Source organism: Carassius gibelio, chromosome A16 (assembly GCF_023724105.1).
Source record: "Carassius gibelio isolate Cgi1373 ecotype wild population from Czech Republic chromosome A16, carGib1.2-hapl.c, whole genome shotgun sequence".
Classification (NCBI taxonomy): domain Eukaryota; kingdom Metazoa; phylum Chordata; class Actinopteri; order Cypriniformes; family Cyprinidae; genus Carassius; species Carassius gibelio.
Genome location: NC_068386.1, coordinates 10,259,655 through 10,281,982, shown reverse-complemented (window position 1 = coordinate 10,281,982; position 22,328 = coordinate 10,259,655). Strand labels below are relative to the sequence as shown.

Sequence of the window (22,328 nt, the reverse complement as noted above, 5' to 3'; positions counted from 1 at the left end):
ATGAGAAATCTAACAAAAATATTTATTTTGCATAAAGCAAACTGTGAAAGGTGAGTGACTTTAGATTTGTTCTCTAAGCTCTTTCGTAAGCCTATATGGCCCCTCATTATAACAGAAATGCAACAGATTCTTAAAATCATTCATGACATTGTCACAACAGTTCAGCATCACAGCAGACAAGTTTCACACTTGTAAATACGACTTCGTTCGGTCATTCATGAGCACAGAACTCGTAAATATGATATTTCCGATTGCAGCCTTCGCAAGTTCTTCGGTTGTAATTATTATTTTTGACAGAAATTCATATTTTGACCAGCAGGGGAAGCAAACAATTCATAAATCGTGATGTTAACGGAAGACATCTGACCGTACTCGCAAAGTTTTGTGGGTAATGTAGTTTAAAAAGCACATATAAATATCCGGGAAGCAAGAACGCACGTTCTCTTTTCTTGGCGAGCCTGATACAGACAGGTAATGGCGGCATGATCTTCAGTATTTCTGTCCTTGTTTCTGACTAATACCCGTTCACCTAAACATTATGAAATATATAATATAGTAAGGGGTTGTTTTATACGCACAGTATCTCGTAAGTAACGTTAAGTTATATTATGTGGAGCGACGAGCTTTAGCGCAACGTGCTTCCACAAGGCGCGTCCAGGCCTAGTCACGAATTGATACCTCGTGCTCTTCATATTTAATTGAATCTCTACCTTGAATTGTTGAATTTATTAAATTGTTATTTTACTTGGAATTTAAATTGTATAACCTGAGGTTGGGCCCGTAATAAAATAATTTGTCAAAGTGTTTTGTAACTACCAATGCAGGATATGATGGTTGTGAACTGGCTGAGTGTTACAGTTTTAATAACCGTTTATATTAACTATAATTAAATGTTTATTGATTCCCAGGCGTCAATAAGTGGCCATGCCGGTTGCCAGGAGCTGGGTTTGTAGTAAGACATATGTCACCCCAAGACGTCCCTTCGAGAAGTCACGTCTCGACCAGGAGTTGAAACTCATTGGTAAGGAAAAAAAAATTAATTGCAGACTATTATTATTATTATTATTAAAACTTTTTTTTTAATCTGGATTTCTTTTTCTCCACAGGCGAGTATGGCCTCAGAAATAAGAGAGAAGTCTGGCGGGTGAAATTCACTCTGGCCAAAATCCGCAAGGCTGCCAGAGAGCTTCTCACTCTGGATGAGAAGGATCCGAAGCGTCTCTTTGAGGGTAAACTAGCTGACTTGCCTAAAACTTAATGGCCAGTGATTTAAAAGAGTACTAGTCAGATTGTCAGTGTTGCCAAGAATTCCTCGTCAATGAGGCCATCTTATTACTATAAATTTGATATCTGAAATTATCACTTTTTTTTTTTTGCTAACTGTTCAACTTTTACTTCTAGGTAACGCTTTGCTCAGGCGTCTGGTGCGCATTGGTGTGCTGGATGAGGGCAAGATGAAGCTTGATTACATTCTGGGCTTGAAAGTGGAGGACTTCTTGGAGAGGAGGCTGCAGACTCAGGTCTTCAAGCTTGGACTGGCCAAAAGCATACATCATGCTCGTGTGCTCATTCGTCAGAGGCACATCCGGTAAGAGCTGATTTATTCAAGCCCTTATAGTTCAGGACTTAATCATGTTAGCTGTCTTTTTCCTGTACGTGTGGGTTGGTATGATGGTTACCATCCTGGTTTTCTGAACATGCATTGAGGTTTTCTTCCTCTTTCATTAGCTGCCCATGTTTAAACCTCTCCGGGTGAGGGGGAATGGTATATTCTGCAAGGTCAATTCGGTGATTAAACCGTATACCTTTGCTCGTAAAAGATAAGCCCATAAACCACAGCTCCCGCTGATGTCTGGGGGGCTTTATTGCACAAAACAGTCCACCAGGTAATGTATATGGGCACTTGGCAGATATTGTACTGAAACAAAACTGCACTTCTCTTGGCCTGTGATTAAACTAAACACTGTCAGACTGTCAGTGGTGTCAAGAATTCCTCGTCAATGAGGCCTCGAGATCTGCAGTATCAACTTTGAAGCCTTTAGTAACCTTTGCACATTTGCCAAAGTATTGATTCATTTATGTTCTGCAGGGTGCGTAAGCAGGTTGTGAACATCCCCTCCTTTGTGGTGAGGCTGGACAGCCAGAAGCACATCGACTTCTCTCTCCGCTCTCCGTATGGTGGTGGCCGCCCTGGCAGAGTAAAGCGAAAGAATGCCAAGAAGGCCCAGGGTGGTGGTGGAGGTGGTGATGATGAAGAGGAGGATTAAACTCATTCCTCTCAGAGGGGTGGAGGGACACTCTGCTCCCTTAAGTTTTCAATAAAAATGGTTTGTTCCAAATAATCTTGTCTTCATTTGAGTCAAACTATTACGTGCTTTCATAAAATAAGTAGGTACATTCAATATTTTAAATTAAATGTTGCATTAATTTTATGGACTAAAGTGAAGTATCACTTTAGCAAATTGACTGAATGATCTTAGAGACTCTAAAGCTGTATAACGGACCCAAACTAGACTAAAGGTTTTGTTGCAAAACACTTGTTACTTTGTGATCAAGTTACATTGTGAAGTGCACTCCTGTGTAGGATATGGTAAACAAATTTCTAACACCTAATTCCAGTGAATGCATTAGATTTTGATTTATCTACTACAAGTAAACCACTTGAAGCATAGCAAAGTGCTGTAAATGCTAAAACCCATCTCTGCTGCAAATCTGTGTTTTATGATTCCATTTTAATCTTAAATGCCACCTAAATTAAAACCACAACAGACAGGGGCCTTGTACGTGTATTAAAAATAAGGTAGATGGTAAGTTCAGTCAGATCATTTAACCCCCCACTATGAATCAAACTGAAATACTGAATGAATAAACCCACTTTCACTGGGATACATCCGCTATAAGCAGCTATTGAATCTAAACTACATTAAAATAATATACAGTATCTGAATTCTTGTATCTTTTTGACTATACTTGAAGCTAGTATAAATTTACCTTAATACACAAAGTTTTAGTTAAATTATCTTTATCCCTTGCACTCTTCAATGGATCTTGAATTGTGTGGAAGTCTTGTGCTTCGGCCTCAGAAATGTGATTTTCATCTAGGAGGCATCTTAGGGACTGGTTTGACCTCTCGTCTCAGTGTAGCCCACAAAATAAAGAAGAAAAAATAAAGATGTCCTTTTTAACATAACTCATTACATGTATTAAGATAACATTGGTGTGTAACTACTATTTGCTGACCTTTAGTCGGTGCCCTGTTACACTGCCTATCTTCTTTGTTACTCCCAAGGTATCGAATGAGTGGCTTCGCACCCTAATAGCTCTCTTAAGATGGAGAGAGTCACATAAAGAGACTGAATTGAAGCTCGTTTTAATGTCAAACTGTAATAAGCACAAATCCGGTAACAATATCAAGGCCTATTGTGCATTATTCTCAGTGAGGAGAAGTTGTCAATGAAATCCTCCACCACCCGCTGCAACACTCCTCACCCTTCAGATGCTCAGCAGCAACAGCTCTCCCAACATGCACTGGGATCGATAGGATAATTCAGATCACAGTGCTTCCAAAAAAAAAACTAACATGTACGGAACTGAGATCATAATAGGAGAGAAGAGAAGCACGTGTTTAAAATTGAGGCTGTGACAAATTAATTATTAGTTAATATTCTTCTCACTGCAATGAAACAATGCAAGAAGTGAGATCTGATGACATCCAAAATTAAGGGAGTATTACCTTCCTGATAAATTAGGGCAACGTCATTCCCAATGTGAGAAGAAAAAGAGATGAGTCGAGTTGTAATTCAAGGAAAAATAAGTTGGTATAAGTTTTTCAACAGCTCTGTGCAGCTGCTGTTAGAAGCTCCGGTTCCCATAGAAACCTTTGACTTGTGCCTATTGTAACTGCACATGCTTGAGAGAGAGAGAGAAAGCTTTTTAACACTATTTTAAGTATAAGAAACAACATTTATGGAGCTCTTTTTTTTTACATTTGCAATTTAATTGTTAGTTTAGCTGGCAGTTTATGAGATTTCAAGATTCCTCAAATCATTTAAATTGGTATGAGGAGCCATATAGGCCATAATTATTGAAAAGACATAAAATTACATTTACAAGTGTTTAAAGTTAAAATAACACCACTTATGATTTGCTACAATAGTTTTCTGTAAATAAATAGTTTTAATTAACCACCAATAATTTAGATTTTCAGCTAAAATCCCTACCCTCAGCGGTGGTGGGAACTCACAATGCTGTTCATCCAATCTGTTACCCTGCTCACAAACACAACCACAAAAATCATCTTCTTCTCTGAATCCAAAATGTCCCATAGACATTTGTCCATGCCACGCCAAATTGTGGCAGTAATTAAAGCAAAAGGAGCCCCTACCAAGTACTGAGTACATGTACAGTAAATGAACATACTTTCCAGAAGGCCAACAATTCACTAAACATTTTTTTTATTGGTCTTATGAAGTATTCTAATTTGTTGAGATGTTGTTGAATTGGTGCACTTTTGTTAAATGTGAGCCAAAATCATCACAATTACATTGAATTTATTTTAATACATGAGTTTCACATTTTGAGTTGAATTACTGAAATAAATGAACTTTTCCACAACATTCTAATTTATTGAGATGCACCTGTAGGTGAATGGGCAATGGACTATTGCTATAGACCTGTTACCCTGTCAGACAGCAAAATTCATAAATTATTGACCAAGAGGAGGCAAGGCAGCAGGGGCGAAGGAGCAGGAAAAAGAAGAAGAGAGAGAGGGGGGTCAAGACAATTTACCGACACGAGAATAGAGAAATAAGTGGGCTGACATTTAATTTATTTATGTTTCCTGTTTGATAGGAATCTTTATTAGCTTATTAGTTGTTAGAATTGAAAAGACACGACATTTTTGTCTTTCACTGGTCTTAAAACATTTTATTTACATATTGCTTAAAATGCACAGTGAATATCTCATAGAAAGTGATTATATGTGAAAGTGATACAATCAGTGCCAATCCTAGACATCTGGGGGCCCTACGCAGGTTGCGTACTTTGCGTATTGGGAGAATCGGCTCTGGATACAATGCATTTTGTTATTAAAATTACAATACAGTTTATTAGTATACTCCAGCATGGTTCCCCAACCTGCAATTTGTAAAGTCATCAACTTTTGCCCTTAAACCTAAATAAATGTAATTTATCTTCTCACCCATCTAAACATGATGTGAGCATCAAGTTGTGTTAAAAGCAAATAAAGATGCATGCTGGCAAAGGATGCTCTCACTCCATTTACAGTGAACCATGTGTGATTCTGCTACTTCCAATAACAGGACAAATGGATTTGAAATGTTTAATTTGATGCATCCACTGTAGACAGTTGCTGTGTCTGGAATCTCCCCGTTTCCTCATTCACTGATCCCTGTGTCAGTCCACTATTATAATCCACTTGAAGGAGTGAATGAAAACAAGTGAACTTGGGCTGCCAAGTTCACTCGTTATATATGTATATATTATATTTAACATATATATATATATATCTATATATATATATATATATATATATATCTATCTATATATATATATATATATATATATATATATATATATATTAAATATATTTAATACATATATATTAAATATTTGTTTAAAATAATTTTTTGAGAATTGTGTACAGCTATATGCATGCTTTAATGAAAGAAAGAGTGTTTGATTTAGCTTTTTACTTAATGGTTCACCATTTGATTAATTTTATTTTCATTTATTTATTTATTTATTTTTGACATATAGGCTATACATAATATTTACATGTTATTTAAGAAATCAACATGTTTGATAAGAAATCAAAATGTTTGATTTAACATTCAAGAGCTTGACGTTCATGTTTTCCGCTTTTATTATTATTTTTAATTTTTTAATATTTTATTTATTTATTTATTGTACAGACAGCGATAGACAGACAGACAGACGAGCAGACTTTTGTGTAATTAACGCCGCTGCAGACCTCTATCTTGCACGTCATTTTTGGCGCCGGAAAAAGTATAGTAAACAGTGCGGGGGGCGGGGCGGGGCGGGGCTTCGTCGCTTTTGAGCCTCATCGCAATCACCGTTGTTTGGAGAATTCCAACAATACTTGCAAAAGCAAAAAATAAACACTGGAACTATATTATATCGATATCATAAGCAAAGTGGCCTCAGCCAGGGGTGGTTGTTTCCATTACGACACAGGGAAGACAAAACAGTGCCGATCGCAGAGAGGTAAAATTCTGTCTGTTTGGCACTTTGGGAGTCGCCACTTCGCCAACATTTTTGCAGCAGCGGATGAGATACTGGGGGTGGACATGGTGTCTGTTTTCACCCAATACATTGTTTCTGCTTGTACACATATGGAAATAAATAATTGTGCATGATAATATTTAGTATAGTATGCTTCGCAACATGGTGAAAGGTGAATATTTTGCACAGAAATAATGCAGCAGAACCCCGAACATTTATCACCCGCAGATGACAGATTACATTAAACTGTATATATTAATTTCTAATGTTATATACAGTAAAACTAAGTAACATTGTTTGGTTGGTTTTAAGATATTCTATCAAAAGATTTTAACGACTTGTGTGCTCTAACAAGTGTGCATGTGCGAACGTGTTTTTCTACTTCGTTGTTTTGATTATAATTAGCTGTTTAAATTCATATTTTAGGGAAAAGGTAAGCATAAAACCTCTTCTTAATCATTTGTTTATGCATTTTTTTCTCTCTCTCTCTCTCTCTCTCTCTCTCTCTCTGGTGTTCTATTACAAAGTTTGATTGACTGGTCGTCCATCCAGTGAGCATGGAGGCAGGAGAAGACCAGACCAACTCTAGCTCAGCCAATAGCAGCGCAGCATCAGGGGGCAACTCCCGCCCCCCTCAGATAGCTCAGATGTCTCTTTATGAAAGGCAAGCTGTGCAGGTGGGTCACAAATCCACTGCAAACTCCACTAACAGCCAAACTGTAGAAGTGTAATTTAAATCACTTATTTCCATCAATGCATCTGTGTGATTTTGTCTTGAATTGTGGGAAATGTAGTTGTCTGTACTTATAAATATGTTTCCAGGCACTACAAGCATTACAGAGACAGCCCAATGCAGCTCAGTACTTCCAGCAACTGATGCTGCAGCAGCAGATCAACAGTGCTCAACTCCATAACCTGGCTGCTGTGCAACAGGTCAGACTCAGTCAGTAAATCATATCAAGCAAAATCCACAAAAAAAGTTATTTTACATTTTTATCCAAAGTGACTTACAAATGAGGACAATGGAAGTAATCAAAATCAACAAAAAAGCAATGATATACAAGTGCAATGATATACAAAAATATGTCTGGCGTAATGGTGATGATATACAAATTAACATACAAAAGCATTGTTTTGAACCATATTTTATTGTAATTGTTTTTCAGCAAAGTGTTTATGAATTCATAGCCTTTATGGAGTTACACAGCAGTTGTAAACTTTCCAGTTATTTATTGCAAATGGAAATGTATTACTATGGAGTTATAAAAAAATAATTGCTAATAATGGTTATATTTCTATTAATATAATGTATTTACCATAATTACCATTCCTATTGTTGTTATTAAAAACATTCAATAAAATGTATTTTTTCATAAATTTTATTATTTTTACACCAAAAAGTGTACCATCTGTATTTTTATTCTACAAATATCTTTTTTTCAGTATTTCACCCTGAGAGATTTCCTTTCTATACTTTCAGGCAACTCTTGCAGCCAGTCGTCAGTCCAGCTCTCCCAGTAACAGTGTCTCTCAAGCTAGTTCAGCGCAAGGCACAGTGAGTTGTTTTGAATCCATTAAATGTGTGACACGGCTAATGGAAATTACAACTGTGCTCAGTTCTAATTATTTGTTTATGAAAATGAGCTTATGTTTGTTTGACGATAAATTTGGAATCTTTTATTAAATAGAGCTGATCTATGGTGTCCTTTTTTTTCTTTTAGGTCAACTTAAGTACCACCTCTGGTGGAGGGACCATAACAAACCCTCGTCCAGTGGGACCTGCCACCTCTGCTACATCAACAGCCCTCAGTCAGTCAGTTTTGTTGGGTGGAAACTCAGGTGGACAGGGTCAGATGTACCTGAGAGTAAGTGTATTGTCAGAGTGCACTTAAATCCAGACCAAGGCCTAATGTATGTTTTTACAGCTTGTAATGACACCGTACAACAGTATAAAAGTGTTCACCTGCTGACATTAATGTAATGTTTATCCAAGCTCACTCTTTTCCTGAGGGTGTAATTTTACCGCTCTCACCACTCACAGGTAAACCGCTCTCTCAGGGCACCTCTCACCCCTCAGCTCATTTTCATGCCTGGTGGCACGGCGACAGCTGCTGTTGCAACGGTTGCCCAACAGCATCAACCCCAGCAGCAACAGGAAACCGTTCCCACATCCTCAAGTAACCAGCCAGACAATGATCAGGTGTGACATTTGGCCTTATATTATTTTTTTTTGACATTTAAACTGTGCCATAATCTGTAGTAGTGTAGTAAGTGATAATTCCTATTTGCTAAGTAACTTCACCATGCAATGAAACCTGTTTTTATGGTTTTTGTGTCTTTGATCAGATCTTATTGGTCTAAAATCCTGAGGAATATAACTGTATATTGAACATCAAATATAATTTGTTTCAAAGCATTTCACTGTCAGTTTTGAATGAAATATTAATTGTTGGTAGAAATCTGGTTAGACCGTAGTACTAAAATAATTGTTCAGTGTGATGTTGGTGTACCTTTCTTCCTTTCACACGTTTCATTATTTTGCCTTTGTCTGTCTGCAATTTTTAAGGTGCAGAACTTGGCTATGCGTTGCGTTTCCACTCCAAGGGTGGCTACTGTGAAGACTGAGTTTGCAGACAGGAAGGAAACAAGTGGTGAGGATTAAAATGAAGATATTACAGGTCTTAAAAATATGTTTTTTTTTCTGCTTGGCCGGTCAAGCCTGTTGTTTAGATTGCACTTGCCCTGCTCCAGCACACAAGCAATTATTATAATTTTTATTTATTTATTTTTTTCAAATTGTATATTTATAATTTAGTTTAGTTTATATTTCTTATCTTAGTATTAATCTTTTTTTATTATTAATATAAATATGTTAACATGTTTTTCATTTTATATAGTATCATTTTATTTTTTAAACAATAATATATTTAAATAATCATTTATTTATTTATTTTTTTCACATGTACCCATTCATGAGTTTGGGATCTTTTTTTAAGCAATGACAGATACTTTGTTTTATAATTGTTTTTATTTATTTATGTTTAATGTATTTGTTTTTACTGTATTTTTAATCAAAAAAATACATTTCAGATGAGCATAAGATACTAAATCTCAGATATTTCACTCATTGAAAACCCTTATCCACCCCAAAGCTTGGAATAACAGTAATAAAAAAATAATAATAATAGGATGATAGGTTTTATTTACCATACAAAGAAAATATGCAATAATTGCTGAACGTTTTGCACTTATTATAATTATAGAGGAAACTCCATGACAACATTCATAAACACTTTTGCCGAGAAAAAAACAAAACAATGGCATACATGGCAAAACATTTCAGATTGGCTTGTAATTTTCAATTGTTTTCAATGATATTACCAAGACAATCAAAAGCCATTCTTGCAATTTCAAACAACTTGATCTGATATTCATCTAAATAACTGTCCTTATCTGTCAAGTTTAAACATTAACACATCTATTACCAAGTGTCACAGAAAGCCAAGTGTTGAATTTTACAAGGCATAATAATAAATGTACACTATCACTCCCAGTTGTTCTGCCTTGTATTGCATTTCAAATTCCTAAATGTATATGTCTGCTACAATCATTCCCAAATGCATTGACTGTGAAATTAACTGTAGTTTCTCTTTCTGTCCCTGACCTTTAAGGCTCATTCCCGCTTAATCAGCAAACTCAGCAGCAGTTTGGACAGTCAGCCCAGCAGATTCAACCACAGACTCAACCACTCGCCAACACCAAACTGCAAAACTGCTCCAGTGCCACCAATCCCAGCATTCCTGGCCTCAACGTGAAGGGTGCTAACCAATCCGCTGTCAACCCACAGCAAGCAGGAGGTTCCTCCAATCCTTCGTCCTCCTCGCCCTCCCCCTCGCTCCCTCTCTCCCAGCTCCTCCTTTCTCAATCTGGCTTGTGCCAAGCTCGAGGAGTACCAGCTGCTACGGCTACCGTAACCCACATCCTGGTGCCCACCTCCAATGTTCCTACCTCTTCTCAAGGCTATCCGATGGGCACTGTGGCAACCAAATCTAACTTGACTGCCCAGACGTTAGTTGTGCAGCCACTCCAGCAGACCGGGGCAAATCTGAGCACTGAAAAACTGGCTCATGGAACAGGACATGTGCCCATTCAACCGAAAACTGCTCAGGGGCATCGGCTTCCAGTGCAGATGCCCCCTCGCCACCCACCTCCCATTCTCCCAGCACCACCCAACAATGGCCAGGCCATGGGAGGCCATCACCCTCCCCACGTCCCAGTTCAGCTGGTTGGAGCCAGGCAGAGCGCACTAGGAAACTCCCAGGCTTTAGCAGTGGCCCAGGCTCGGACCTGTTGTGCCCAGCAGGACGCCACGGCTGTCATGCCTGTCAATAATGTTGTTACTATGGTGTCTGCTGTGGAAACTGGCGGAGCCGGCATGTGCCTTAAAACAGCCCAAAGTGCCCTCCCAATGTCTGCGATGCAAACCAATCAGAGCCCAGCGTTGAGTCAGGGTAATCCCACTTCGGTCACACACTCGATGGATGGACAGAATAACTCTGGAGATTCTGTTTTCATTCAGTCTGGACCAGCTCAGGTTAGTAGATAATTGCTGAACTCTCTTTTCCTATGGTCTGTCCATTCTGTGACAGTCAAGTGATCATCTTTCTCTTATAGACGAAGACTGGGATTGCTCCGTTAAAAAGAAAATCTGAATCCGACTTACCCCATGAGATGTCAGCCGAGGCCGTCAATGCAAGTCCGTCAATGCAAGACTGTGCTCCTCCTCTCTCACCAGCTCCCTCACTAGATACAGGTGAGCCATACGCAAAATGCTTCTGTTAAAAACTAAATAATAATAATAATAATACACTACATTTCAAAGGTTTGGGTCAGTAAGATTTTTTAAAATAAATAAATAGTTGTAGCGAGCAAGGCTATAGTTAATTGATCAAGAGTAAACACATTTATAATATAACAAAAGATTTATATTCCAAACAAATTATGTTCTTTTGCACATACTCTCTTGTGAAAGAATCATGAAAAAAATGTGCCTTGGTTTCCACAAAAACATTAAGCAGCACAACTGTTTAAAAAATGTATAATACATTTTTTTTGTCATTATAGGAATAAATAACATTTATATATTAAAATGGAGAAGTTCCTATAAATTTGTAAATTATATTCATATTTATTTATTTATTTATATACTGTAATAAATATAGCCTATGTGGTTAAAAATGGAAGTGTTGCTGGTCACATTTTGATTCAACGGTTTAAGTCATACTTTTTAAAAAGTATTTTTAAACTTTATGTGTATCTTTACACACACATTTGCAAATGAATAACTGTACAATAATTATTATAGTTGCACAATATATATATAGGTTCCATTTTGGTTATCATGATTTTTTTTCCTGTTGTTGGTTGATGCTCACTTCCCTCAATATCTATCATTACATTACCTCTGCCATCAACACTCACTCACTAATCATTTATTAATGTTGTTAAATGTAATCTTTAAAAAAAATCTTGACATCAAATTATTTTTTCTTTTTGACGTGTTCTTGTCACATCCAAATCCTACTGCAAGTTTGCGTCTAATGTAAATCTAATAATATGACGAATGTAAATATAATTCTAAAATGTAATAAGCATGTCTTTTTATAATTTAATATGTTTATGAAGTAGTGCAGGAAATACTGTTGTCTCTCTATTTTGTTTTCTCATTTATATTAATGTTGTGCTCTTCTGAACAATCTGTTTTTTCCTTGTCAATTTGCTGTTTAGTCCCAGAGATGGCATTCTCCTCTCCTCCTACCCTCTCTATTTCTCTCCCTCTCCCCCGTGGAGGAGGACAGGGTGATCGAGCACCCGTCCCACAGGCTGTGGTCAAACCTCAGGTTCTCACTCACCTCATTGAAGGCTTCGTTATCCAGGAGGGAGCCGAACCTTTCCCTGTGAGTCTGTCTGCTAAATACAAATCTAGTTTTTAGATTTATCTAGACCACAAAAGAAGTATAATCCAGCGTTAGTGATTTAGAGGACCAAAGATCTGAGAAGATTACAACACACATGAACGTTTCCTTCTGATTGACAGGTGACTGGGCCAGTGAAAGAACTTCCTGTGGCTGTTCCACCCATCCTACATCCAGAGAACATCCGCTCTGATAGTGAGTTTTTGTGTTTCAAAGTTTTGTGGAAAAATATTTACTACAATTAAGTTGTTCAGGCATAATCTCTTACACATTGTGCCTTTGTTTCGTTTACAGAGTTAAAGTGCGAATACTGTCTAAGATTTGCACCAGCCAACCAGTTCAGACGATCCAAGCGCTTCTGTTCCAAAACCTGTGCCAAGAGGTAAGACCAAACTCATCCCAATCATTGATAGATGCTTAAAATGCCTTTTTAATAAAAAAATCTAAATTAATTATGAATTACCTGAATGAGTATGTGCTGTGTATTGTTGTATTTGCACCCAAACCTTTTCATTCAGGTACAATGTCAGCTGCAGTAACCACTACCGTGTTAGTAGGGGTCTTGAGGGTGTAGAACGGCCACCAGGGGCCCCTGCTGTGCAGGATGTTATTGCTAGACGCAGAGGTCCTCGCAGAAGCAGCTCTGAGATCGCCTGTGCTAAAATAACAGGCAGGCATCTTCCCGTAAAGGTGAGATAATGGACATTGCAGCAACCTGATTATAAGACAATCCAATTAAAATCTTATGTACACAACCGTTCCAAAGTTTAGAGACAGTAAGATTTTATGTAAATACTTTTATTTAGCAAGGATGCATATAATATGTAAAGTTATGGTAAAGACATATATAATATTTCAAATAAATGCTGTTCTTGTGAACTTTGTATTCCTTAAAGGATCCTGATGTAATGTATCACTGCTTCCACAAACATATTAAAACTGTTTTCACTATTTTTTAATAATAATAGTAATGTTTAGTGAGCACCAAATCAGCATATTAGAATGATTTCTGAAGAATCGTGTGACACAGAAGACTGGAGTAATACCTGCTGAAAATTCAGTCTTTCTATCGCAAGAATAAATTACATTTTAAAATATATGAAGATAGAAAATGTATTATTTTAGATTGTAATAATATTGTGTAATGTTACTGTTTTGAATGTAATTTTAATCAAGTAAATGTAGATTTGGTAAGCATAAGAGACTTTCAAAAACATATGCAAAAAAAAATAATAATAATTTGATCAACAGGGTAGATATACAAAGTCACACAAAGGGGTACTGAAAATCATACTTTTAATATCCACGGTTTTAAAACATTTTAAATAATTCAGTTTTTCTCTATTGCAGTGTCGTTCAGAATCTAGTCGTTCTGAGGACATCTCCAGCTGTGAGGGTGAGGAAGAGGAAGACTTCCTGTCGCTCTCTCCCGGCTCGTCCTTCTCATGCCCAAGACCAACCCACTATGGCCCTCAGTTGGATGACACAGCACCAAGTGGCCTCCCGGTGGATGAGAACCACTTCCTATCTGGCAACCCTTCTCACTGGAGCGTGGAGGAAGTGTGTCAGTTCATTTCTTCTCTTCAAGGTAAGTTTTCTGATGCTCCTCTGGATGTATGCGTTGTGTTCACCTCTATTTATTATATCATGTGCTCCTCCATCTCTTGTCAGGTTGTGAGGACCTGGCATCCCAGTTCTTGTCACAGGAGATTGATGGGCAGGCACTGATGCTACTTAAGGAAGAGCATCTTATGTCCACCATGAACATCAAACTCGGTCCTGCTCTCAAAATCTGTGCTTCTATCAACAGCCTGAAGGATTGAACTAGGGATGGAGAGAGAAAGATGCAGCAGGATTAGAACTTTTTACTTCGGTCACCAGCCTAAGAAACTGAAACTGATGGGCATGAAAAGACATTAGATTTTATGGCTGACCTAGAGATTAATAAAAAAAAAAAAAAAAAAAACATGACTGGAAAAACATCTGAAGGGGGAAAACAAGTGATGCCTTATTAAAAGCAAATTATTTACTGTAGTATTATTGTTAAAATGTGAAAGCCTGGATTTTTTTATGATATTGTTTTCAATGATGGCTAGATTGGAGCTGACTAGTTCTCACTTTAGTTTGTCCTGTTCTCAAACCGTTCTAAAAAAAGAATGAGAGTGATCCTAAAGGGAAACAATAGCACAAAGATGATAATGTATAATCTTCAAATTACAGAATCGATTAGTTTGGAGGTGATAAACACGATAATTTGGATGTGCTACATATATAAACTATTGGCTGTGTTTGAACGGGCTTGTGAGCCTCGCATCTCTGATTTGAACCAGTTACTGTAAATGTGTAGCATTTAAGTCAGTATGTATGTGTCTTTTTGTGTTTGTCAGTTATGTTAAACAATAATAATCAAAGTATGACTGATAATGACATTAGAGACAGTAATCAATGTAATATACCTGTAGTGCTTTTGACTATCAGAGTCAAAGATGTGAATAAGTTGCCTTTATAAAAAAACAAGTACGTTGCCTCTGACAGCTGGATCTTCCTTTAGGCCAGGGTTCCTCAAATCTTGTCCTGGAGGGCCAATGTGCTGCAGAGTTTAGCTTCAACCCTGATCAAACTCACCTACCTGTGATTTTTTTTACTGATCCTGAAGACATTGATTAGCATACACTAAACTCTGCAGGAACGTAGATCTTGTGGTCTAGATTTGAGGATCCCTGCTTTAGGGCTTCCTTTATTTTGTGTCATTTCACTACTTTTGTTTAGAATGCCAGTTTTCGGTTGATCAGCACTGAATAAGGGATTTGTTGATTATCTTCGGTGTGCCATTTAGGTTAATATAATTAGATTCCCATACTCTGTATAACTCGGGAAATCTAAAATGTTCATTGCGGCCATTAGCGATCTCATACTGAAGCTTTCTATGTGTGCATTCCTGTTTCACTGCTCTTAATGATTCAGTGCCTGGGAGAGATGGAAGATCTGTAGTTATGTTCTCACTACACAGTATTACTGAATGGAAGTAGGTTTTTATTTTTTATATAAATTACAGACTGAAGGAGTGATTGGATAACTGATCCTAGAACAATAACTTTTTTTTTGTACTGTAGATGGTTAGGAAACTTTTCATTTGTATTAAAAAGTAGCAGCATTATTTTTGGGGGTACAATTTACCAGCCTCATAGACAAGTATTTGTAGCTTTACCTGAGTGCTGTTCTGAGGAGGTAGTGTGTGAATGTTTATGAGAGAAAATTGATTAGTTTCTTTGTATGCTTAAATATGAATAAAGAATGTGTTTTGACATTCATATCCAGATACTCCCTTAAGTCTTTATTTCCTGGTTGGTCAAATATCGTTAGTTTCTGGTCCTTGTTTTATATTGCATTGATGGCTTTGACAGTGGATAATGCACGTCTTTTAATTAATTTTTTTTTAAAACATAATCAGCTAAAAGATTTGATTTCGATTATTTGATTTGCTACGATTGAGTTTAAATATGTCTTTCTGCAGGTTACATCGTTATGCCAGTAGGGGGCAACAAGTTACTAGGAGTGAGTTAACATCAGGGTGGCCAGGTCCTTTTAAAAAAAGGAATCGTTGGATGAATTAGTGACTTACCGCCACCTACTGTATGCATTTCTTATTGTATATTCAAAATCTGATTTAAAACATTTATCTCATAACATTATCGCATTTGTAATTTTGCTGTGTAAATGTAATTTGATTGGTAACAGCCCTGTAGGGTATACCGAATTTCTTGATCAGTTATAAGACATGAAAGATGCATACATTTTGCAAGGTCAAAAATATTGGCCTTTATAAAGGTGAAAAGCACCCTGGGGTAAATATTTAAAAATGCTGATTTAGTTAAAACTGACAGAACACCGATTAAAATATTGCTTCAGAATAAATCGTTTACACCACCAAAAAGTCTCGGTGTTGCGGTGCTTTTGTGGGGATATTTTGTATCAGTCCATGTCTGCTGATATGAAAAGTGTGTGTCGTAATTAAAAATAGAATTGCTGAAGTGTCTTCAGGGCCACGGTTTTGATAATGCAGTCACGGGAAAAACACAGAGCAATGAGATGAGCCATGGGTTGGTCGTGTTGTCTTTCGAACCGGAATTGTTTTTTTTTTTTTTTTTTTTTTGTAAAACAACCGGGCGCCAAAAAGACAAAGAAAAACTATCCTTTTTCTAATGTGTATTGATCCTTGGAATGCACAATAAAGAACTCTGAAAGAGCGAGTAATTTGAAACTATGACATGAGTTTCACCCAGTAATTTTAATGCCGGTTAGTTGACTTGTTTTGTTAGAGGACAAAACAAGAGTTACTGAAGAGGAGGCAGTGATGAATAATAACATATGGTTAATAGTGATCTTGATTGAGATCAGAGAATATCAGAGATTAAATGTTATTGTTTTTTATTATTGTATAAAATGTGTTGAAAGAACTGGGGAAGATTCAGTGACTGAAGAGGAATACAATACAGATTAAATCAAGATGCACATGTTACATCTAAACAAGCCTAGCTAAATTCATCCAAAGAAGTTTAAACAGACTTTGAGTCAGCTGGAAATCATGTCTTTAAACAAGAGTGCTTCATTAACCTGGTTCTCTTACGGTTAAGGCTAGATGGCATACACAGCAAAAACTACTGGGCATGTGCACATCAGTATAGCATATTTTTTCTAACACTGTACAACAATAATTACTATATTTAGAATTATTGTAAGAGTTATGTTTAGGGTGGTAGGTGTAGATATTAATACAACACAATCTAATAAGTAGAAAATTCAGTTTATTGTTAGTTTCCAGTATTTGCTGTATCCTTTCTAGTCACAACCCTCTTCAACTGCTAATTTGTCTGTCCTGAAAAGATGATTTGAATTTTGCTTGATCAGATCAGTCAAGTAAGTTTGACCTTCTCAGTGTTACATTACATCATTTCAAAGCATCAGGTTCAAATATCTAACTGTACAACAAAAGTGCCATTTGACCAACATAAATAAAATCCCAGAATTTGCCAACACTGCAATTTGTTCAATGCGTTTTAAAGAAAGGATAATATCAGTAAACATTCTCTAAAATTAACATTTCATACATTCAAATTCTTTAATGTCAGTATGGCTGGTCAACATTCACATCTCTCAGCAGGAAGCACTGGAGATGCACAGTTTACACCACAAACACAAAATAATATATTCATATAGATGTGATCTTTTTACGTGGAGTTTAGAAAATGGTGTAGTTGTTGGATTCTCCATATCCCGCTTCCTTCAGATATTGTTCAGTATTGATTGGCTCAGGCACCCGGATGACGCTGCTGTCGTTGGCACTCTTCTCTCCTGATTGGAGTTTGCGCCTGACCTCAGCCAATGAGGGGCGGTCGTGCTCCTTCCACTGACAGCAAGCTTTGATAAGTGAGTAACTGGAGAAAAGCAGTATCAATAATTATTTATTTTGATATTATATTTTTTATTATATAAAGAAAAAAAATGCAATACAATCATTTTATAAAACAATAAATTTAAAGGTGCGTTTACAGTGAGTTGGAGCAGTTGTTTGGTTTCTTTAGGGTTTTCCCTCGCTGATGATACTGTAGAAGTTCCTTTGCAGGTATTTCAGCAAAGGGGACCTCACCTGAAAGTTTAAAGAATATGATAAATAAAAATGTGAGAGAAGCTAAAGGTCAGATTTATTAATCCTTCTAAGCAAGATACAGTCAACTTAAATCATTCCAAAAGAAAAGGACAGCAGACTCACCAAGAGTCACCATTTCATACAGTAGCAGCCCAAATGACCAACTGTCAAAAAGATGAAGACACACAGGTATTTGAGGTGAAAATGTGAATGTTGTTTTTCCTGAAAACATGTGTTGTGCTTTTTACTTACACATCACTTTTTGGAGTGGCTGGTCTCTTGGCCAATAGCTCAGGAGCCTGCCACTTTTTTCTCTCAGGAACTTCACTGTGATCAGCACTTGCTGAAGACCTCTTATACAAATCGTCCAACCCCCAGAGTTTTGCGGTACAAATCCTGCTGACCAATACACTGCGAGCCTTGATGTTGCAGTGGAGAAGGTCTTTGCTATGGAGAAAGTCCTACAGAGAAAGAACAATATCCTTCTTTGAAACTAAGCAAAAATATCACATCCAATAAATGCTTATATTGCCACTTCAAATGCCAGAATGCTTGGATTTTGACACTGAGAAAGTGATGATAACAACATTGTGCTCACCAGTGCAGAGGACACATGTGAAGCCATGGTGAAAATCTTTTTCTCTGTCATCTGATACATGCCGTCTGGTCCAGCGTTATCCTGTTTAATGCCAAATGACAAATTAATTCACAACAAAATAAGTTTATTTAGTTGCACGACCTTTGAGATCAGCAACATAAGATATAGGAAGCATTTTAGAACTTTCAAAAGTTGATAAACATGCAAAAGAAAAAAAAAACAAATATCATGGCCAAAAGGTAAGAATTTGTTCTGATGATTTATTCATTTGTTGCTACAGTTTATTAGTTTGACTGAACTAAAACAAGGGAACTAGCTATTAATCATTGGCCACAATATCTTTTTTTCACTGCATGCAATGTTTTATTTTTATTTTTTTTACTAATTTAGTTGTTTTTTCCCCCATATTTACCAACCCTGGGCTCTGTACCAATATACCATTCAAAAAAAAATAATAATACATATATTTTTATTGCTATTTTGCTTTTTTTTTTCAGATTTAGCATTTTTTTCCCTGGTGTCAGTGACCCTATAAGAATTATGACCAATGTAAAGCTGCTACCTGTTCTAACATCTTGATCAAACCTCTTACCTGTCTACACCTCCACAGGAATCCGAGCAGATCTCTGTTCTCCATCTCTTCAATAACAGTGATGAGAGGAGCTCGCAGGGATACAACTCCCAGAAGCTCCGGTAAGAAGGGATGGGGCCCTAACTGGGAAAGGAAGGATGCAAAGCCCAAGAATGACTGACTTTCCTGGCTACTGGCTGAATCTGAGTATAAGAATGAAAAAAGAAGAGTGAAACTGGAATTCAAGATCTCAATCAGATGTTATGACTATATCATTGATTACTTGGGCACCTTTAAGGACACGCAGCACCACATTTCTGTTTTCCATACGAGCCCTGTAGAGCGAGACAGAGCTGTCTGACTTCATTGAGTATGATGCTGGGAGAGGAGCCACCCCTTTGAATTTCTCTGGCAGTTGCTGTCGTGGAAGTTCCCTGGGCTTTGTGAAGGCTGAAGCTGCGGCGCCAAAAGTGCCTCCGCCATCAGTAAAGGCCACATTGTTGGCGTTGAATGAGGCATGTTCATGTCTATAGGGGTCTCGAACTGGGTTGAATGTGCTGTAAGATGTAGTGTCCATTGCTATGGGCTCACCTTCAAGAACATTCAGACCCAGAGGAGCTACGTATAGGGAAATAGAAAAAGGGTGGGATTCAATTAATCAAAGGTATATGTATATACAAAAAAATGTTACAGGAAACTTAAAATTTATTACCCATCAAATATCATTTTTTCGTACTTGAAGTCAGAATCGAAACCATTTTGTGCAAACATATCTCAATGTGTAGATTAGAGGTGTGGTTTATACACCCTTGCCATGACAGGCAAACACATTGATTTGCATTTTAGATTCAACATTATCACTAAAGCAAATATTGAATCCCTGTATTATGTACAGACATTCTATATGTATGTTATTAATTAGGAATTACATTACTGTAATTAGCTTTACAGTCAATTTTGAAATGCATCATTCATGTAACATAACATACATGCCAGTTTTTTGCATATAATACAAAACATCGAACAATATACTGCCAAAACCTTAAAGAAGAAATAAAGTGAACAATGTGAAAAGATAATGTGAAAACACCGTGAAATATTGGCAAACATTGCATTTTTGGCAGCAGTTAAACTTTAAAATTAGTATTAATGGTATGAATGGATTTAATCTTTAATAAAAACCCAATAGGGAATATACTGAAGAAAAGAAATACATGAATGTATATTATCATAATTTCATAATCATGTGACAGTAATACAACAAAATTAAATAAATTCCCAACATTAACCACCAAAATAATACTACTCTAAAATAGTATTATAGTACTTTTATCTATGGATGACACTCTTGGCATGTTGTTTTCTGAATATATATATATATGCAGACACTGACCATCAATGCCTTGCAAGGTTCTCCTATTCCTGGTTGCTCGACTGGACCTGGGTTGCAGGCGATCCACCTTCTCAGGACAGAACTTCAGCAGCAAGAGAAACACCAGCGTGACCAAGAAACTCATCAAAAACAACACCGGTACGATTATCACTTCCTGTTCATATACACGGATCTCTGAGGGAGCAGATCACATGTTGACATGGAATAAGAGTGATATTTTTTACATTTTAGCTTACAACTTTGGAGACATACTCATCAACAGACATGATTACTCACCACACAATGTGTCTCCAGGTTTACACTCAGAATACACAGAACTTGAAGAGGTCGCCATCCTGCGCAGAGACAGAATATGGATTTGAAAAGATTTTTTTTAATTAACTACTTGTTTACCAAATAGCACTGTATTTCTTGTTGTCCAAATACACAAAACACTGAAACAATGTCAGATCTAAGGATCTCTTATAATGGCAGTATAAAACATTCTGAATTCTGGGTCAGTGTAACATGATCACTCTTTCTAATCAGCATAAAAGGCTTTGGGTAATAGAGACAAATCATCACCTCATCATCAGTTTTCATTCCAGTAAAAAATAGTTTTTTTACAGAGAGAAAATAGGAAGAATACCAGGAAATACATTTCACAAATGTGAATTCTATGTGTTTACATTATGAGAGTGTTTTGTAAGTGTAATCTCAAAGACGCTACACTACACACTTGTGCTCTGTGTGCAATATGAGAGGACCTCATTTGTGAGCAAACAGTGAACACCCAATCTTATGGTTTCTAAATGTCAGTACAAAAAGTGGTAGCATTTGCCATACTTTGTGTGTGTAATTGTCATTTGTGTTGTGCTTCTAAATGAATGTGTTCTTTCTAGGCCTGTAAGAGCTAAATGTGCTAAATGTTTTTCCAGACTGTAAAGTAAAAGGCAGCTATGTTAGCTCAAATTCTGTCATACACGGAGCAGCCTTTTTATTTAGATTTTGATGCTCAACCTGTTAGTCTGCATTTTTCATTCTCAAAGACCACACGACGACACGTCATATACACAGAGGTGCATAAGGAAACCAGCGTAAGCAACTGACATATATTATGAATAAATATCTTGACTTTATTTATTTACTTTTATTCATCAAAGGTTCAGTTGTTCAAAGTGACAGAAAATACATTTACAATGTTAAAAAAAGAGATTTCTATTCCAAATAAATGCCCATTCCTTTATGGTCATCAAAAAAAATCACAGTTTATAAAAATATTCCACCAAAAATATTAAGTATCAAGAAATGATTTCTGAAGGATCATGTGACACTGAAGACTGGATTAATGCTGAAAATTCAGCTTTGCCAACGCAGGAATAAATTACACACACACACACACACACATATTGTAAAATGAAAACAGTCTTTTGACATTTTAATGATATGAAAATAAAGAGTATTTTGAGGACTTTCAAAAATGACAACAAAGAATCACACTGACCCTGAACATTTGAACAGTGTAATGCTCTATATAATGTCTTTTGTCCTTCTTTGATGTAATCGAGGAATGTTTTGACATCATCAGATGTGTTCTGTGCACTTTATAATATAAACTAATTCACAATAAATACATTTGTCTGCAGGTCTGTATTGGCCTACCTGCTGGACACTGTGGTTGTCTTACTCCTTGATGCTCAGTCTTTTTTGTCTGTGTCTCAGATTGTCTCTATTCAGACAGTTTTCCATGATGGAGATGATATCCTGTTGTTGAAAACATCACTCTGTCCCATGCTATACAGTGTAATTAGTACATCTTATTTGTCCTCTTTCTTGTTTCTAGAGAATGTTCTTATGGTGTACTGTATACTAAGCCTGCTTGTGTTTGTCTAGGTCCCACC

The 22,328-nt window shown here is 36.7% G+C and overlaps 3 protein-coding genes across 6 annotated transcripts; 2 read left to right on the top strand and 1 right to left on the bottom strand.

The window, feature by feature from the left end:
* Window positions 1-421: 421 nt before the first annotated feature.
* Window positions 422-2,342, top strand: LOC128030579 (40S ribosomal protein S9). Of its 2 annotated transcripts, none has more exons than XM_052618316.1 (5): window positions 422-471; window positions 909-1,021; window positions 1,107-1,234; window positions 1,407-1,588; window positions 2,090-2,342. In XM_052618316.1, exons 2-5 carry the CDS (start codon window positions 925-927, stop codon window positions 2,265-2,267), a joined length of 585 nt encoding a protein of 194 aa, XP_052474276.1. In that variant the 5' UTR covers window positions 422-471; window positions 909-924; the 3' UTR covers window positions 2,268-2,342. The 2 variants fall into 2 exon arrangements, with proteins under 2 accessions (XP_052474276.1, XP_052474274.1); XM_052618314.1 differs by having other exon boundaries at window positions 425-471; window positions 1,107-1,229; window positions 1,402-1,588.
* Window positions 2,343-6,066: 3,724 nt separating this feature from the next.
* On the top strand, window positions 6,067-15,550 carry LOC128030577 (polyhomeotic-like protein 1). 3 transcript variants are annotated; one of them, XM_052618311.1, is made up of 15 exons: window positions 6,067-6,246; window positions 6,792-6,941; window positions 7,087-7,197; window positions 7,745-7,819; window positions 7,986-8,129; window positions 8,306-8,464; window positions 8,837-8,915; window positions 9,936-10,858; window positions 10,939-11,077; window positions 12,052-12,221; window positions 12,362-12,434; window positions 12,534-12,621; window positions 12,758-12,929; window positions 13,590-13,827; window positions 13,911-15,550. In XM_052618311.1, exons 2-15 carry the CDS (start codon window positions 6,822-6,824, stop codon window positions 14,060-14,062), a joined length of 2,643 nt encoding a protein of 880 aa, XP_052474271.1. In that variant the 5' UTR covers window positions 6,067-6,246; window positions 6,792-6,821; the 3' UTR covers window positions 14,063-15,550. The 3 variants fall into 3 exon arrangements, with proteins under 3 accessions (XP_052474271.1, XP_052474272.1, XP_052474270.1); XM_052618312.1 differs by having other exon boundaries at window positions 8,831-8,915; window positions 12,797-12,929; XM_052618310.1 differs by having other exon boundaries at window positions 8,831-8,915.
* Window positions 15,551-16,538: 988 nt separating this feature from the next.
* LOC128030576 (tyrosine-protein kinase STYK1-like) lies at window positions 16,539-22,328 on the bottom strand. Its single transcript, XM_052618309.1, has 10 exons — window positions 22,090-22,328; window positions 20,725-20,783; window positions 20,449-20,622; window positions 19,347-19,673; window positions 19,077-19,258; window positions 18,485-18,565; window positions 18,139-18,347; window positions 18,010-18,050; window positions 17,790-17,886; window positions 16,539-17,674 (listed from the first exon to the last, which is right to left on the bottom strand). Exons 2-10 carry the CDS (start codon window positions 20,780-20,782, stop codon window positions 17,479-17,481), a joined length of 1,365 nt encoding a protein of 454 aa, XP_052474269.1. The 5' UTR covers window position 20,783; window positions 22,090-22,328; the 3' UTR covers window positions 16,539-17,478.

Excerpts from the sequence above, each read along its gene's own strand:
- LOC128030576 (XM_052618309.1), bottom strand. The coding sequence starts at position 20,782 with ATGGCGACCTCTTCAAGTTCTGTGTATTCTGAGTGTAAACCTGGAGAC. Across the intron at positions 20,623-20,724 it reads ACCTGGAGACACATTGTGTG|AGATCCGTGTATATGAACAG; the intron begins GTGAGTAATCAT and ends CTGCTCCCTCAG. Across the intron at positions 17,887-18,009 it reads GTATGAAATGGTGACTCTTG|GTGAGGTCCCCTTTGCTGAA; the intron begins GTGAGTCTGCTG and ends TTAAACTTTCAG.
- LOC128030577 (XM_052618310.1), top strand. The coding sequence starts at position 6,822 with ATGGAGGCAGGAGAAGACCAGACCAACTCTAGCTCAGCCAATAGCAGC. Across the intron at positions 8,916-9,935 it reads AGACAGGAAGGAAACAAGTG|GCTCATTCCCGCTTAATCAG; the intron begins GTGAGGATTAAA and ends CTGACCTTTAAG. Across the intron at positions 12,222-12,361 it reads AGGGAGCCGAACCTTTCCCT|GTGACTGGGCCAGTGAAAGA; the intron begins GTGAGTCTGTCT and ends TCTGATTGACAG.
- LOC128030579 (XM_052618316.1), top strand. The coding sequence starts at position 925 with ATGCCGGTTGCCAGGAGCTGGGTTTGTAGTAAGACATATGTCACCCCA. Across the intron at positions 1,022-1,106 it reads CCAGGAGTTGAAACTCATTG|GCGAGTATGGCCTCAGAAAT; the intron begins GTAAGGAAAAAA and ends TTTTCTCCACAG. Across the intron at positions 1,235-1,406 it reads AGCGTCTCTTTGAGGGTAAA|GCTTTGCTCAGGCGTCTGGT; the intron begins CTAGCTGACTTG and ends CTTCTAGGTAAC.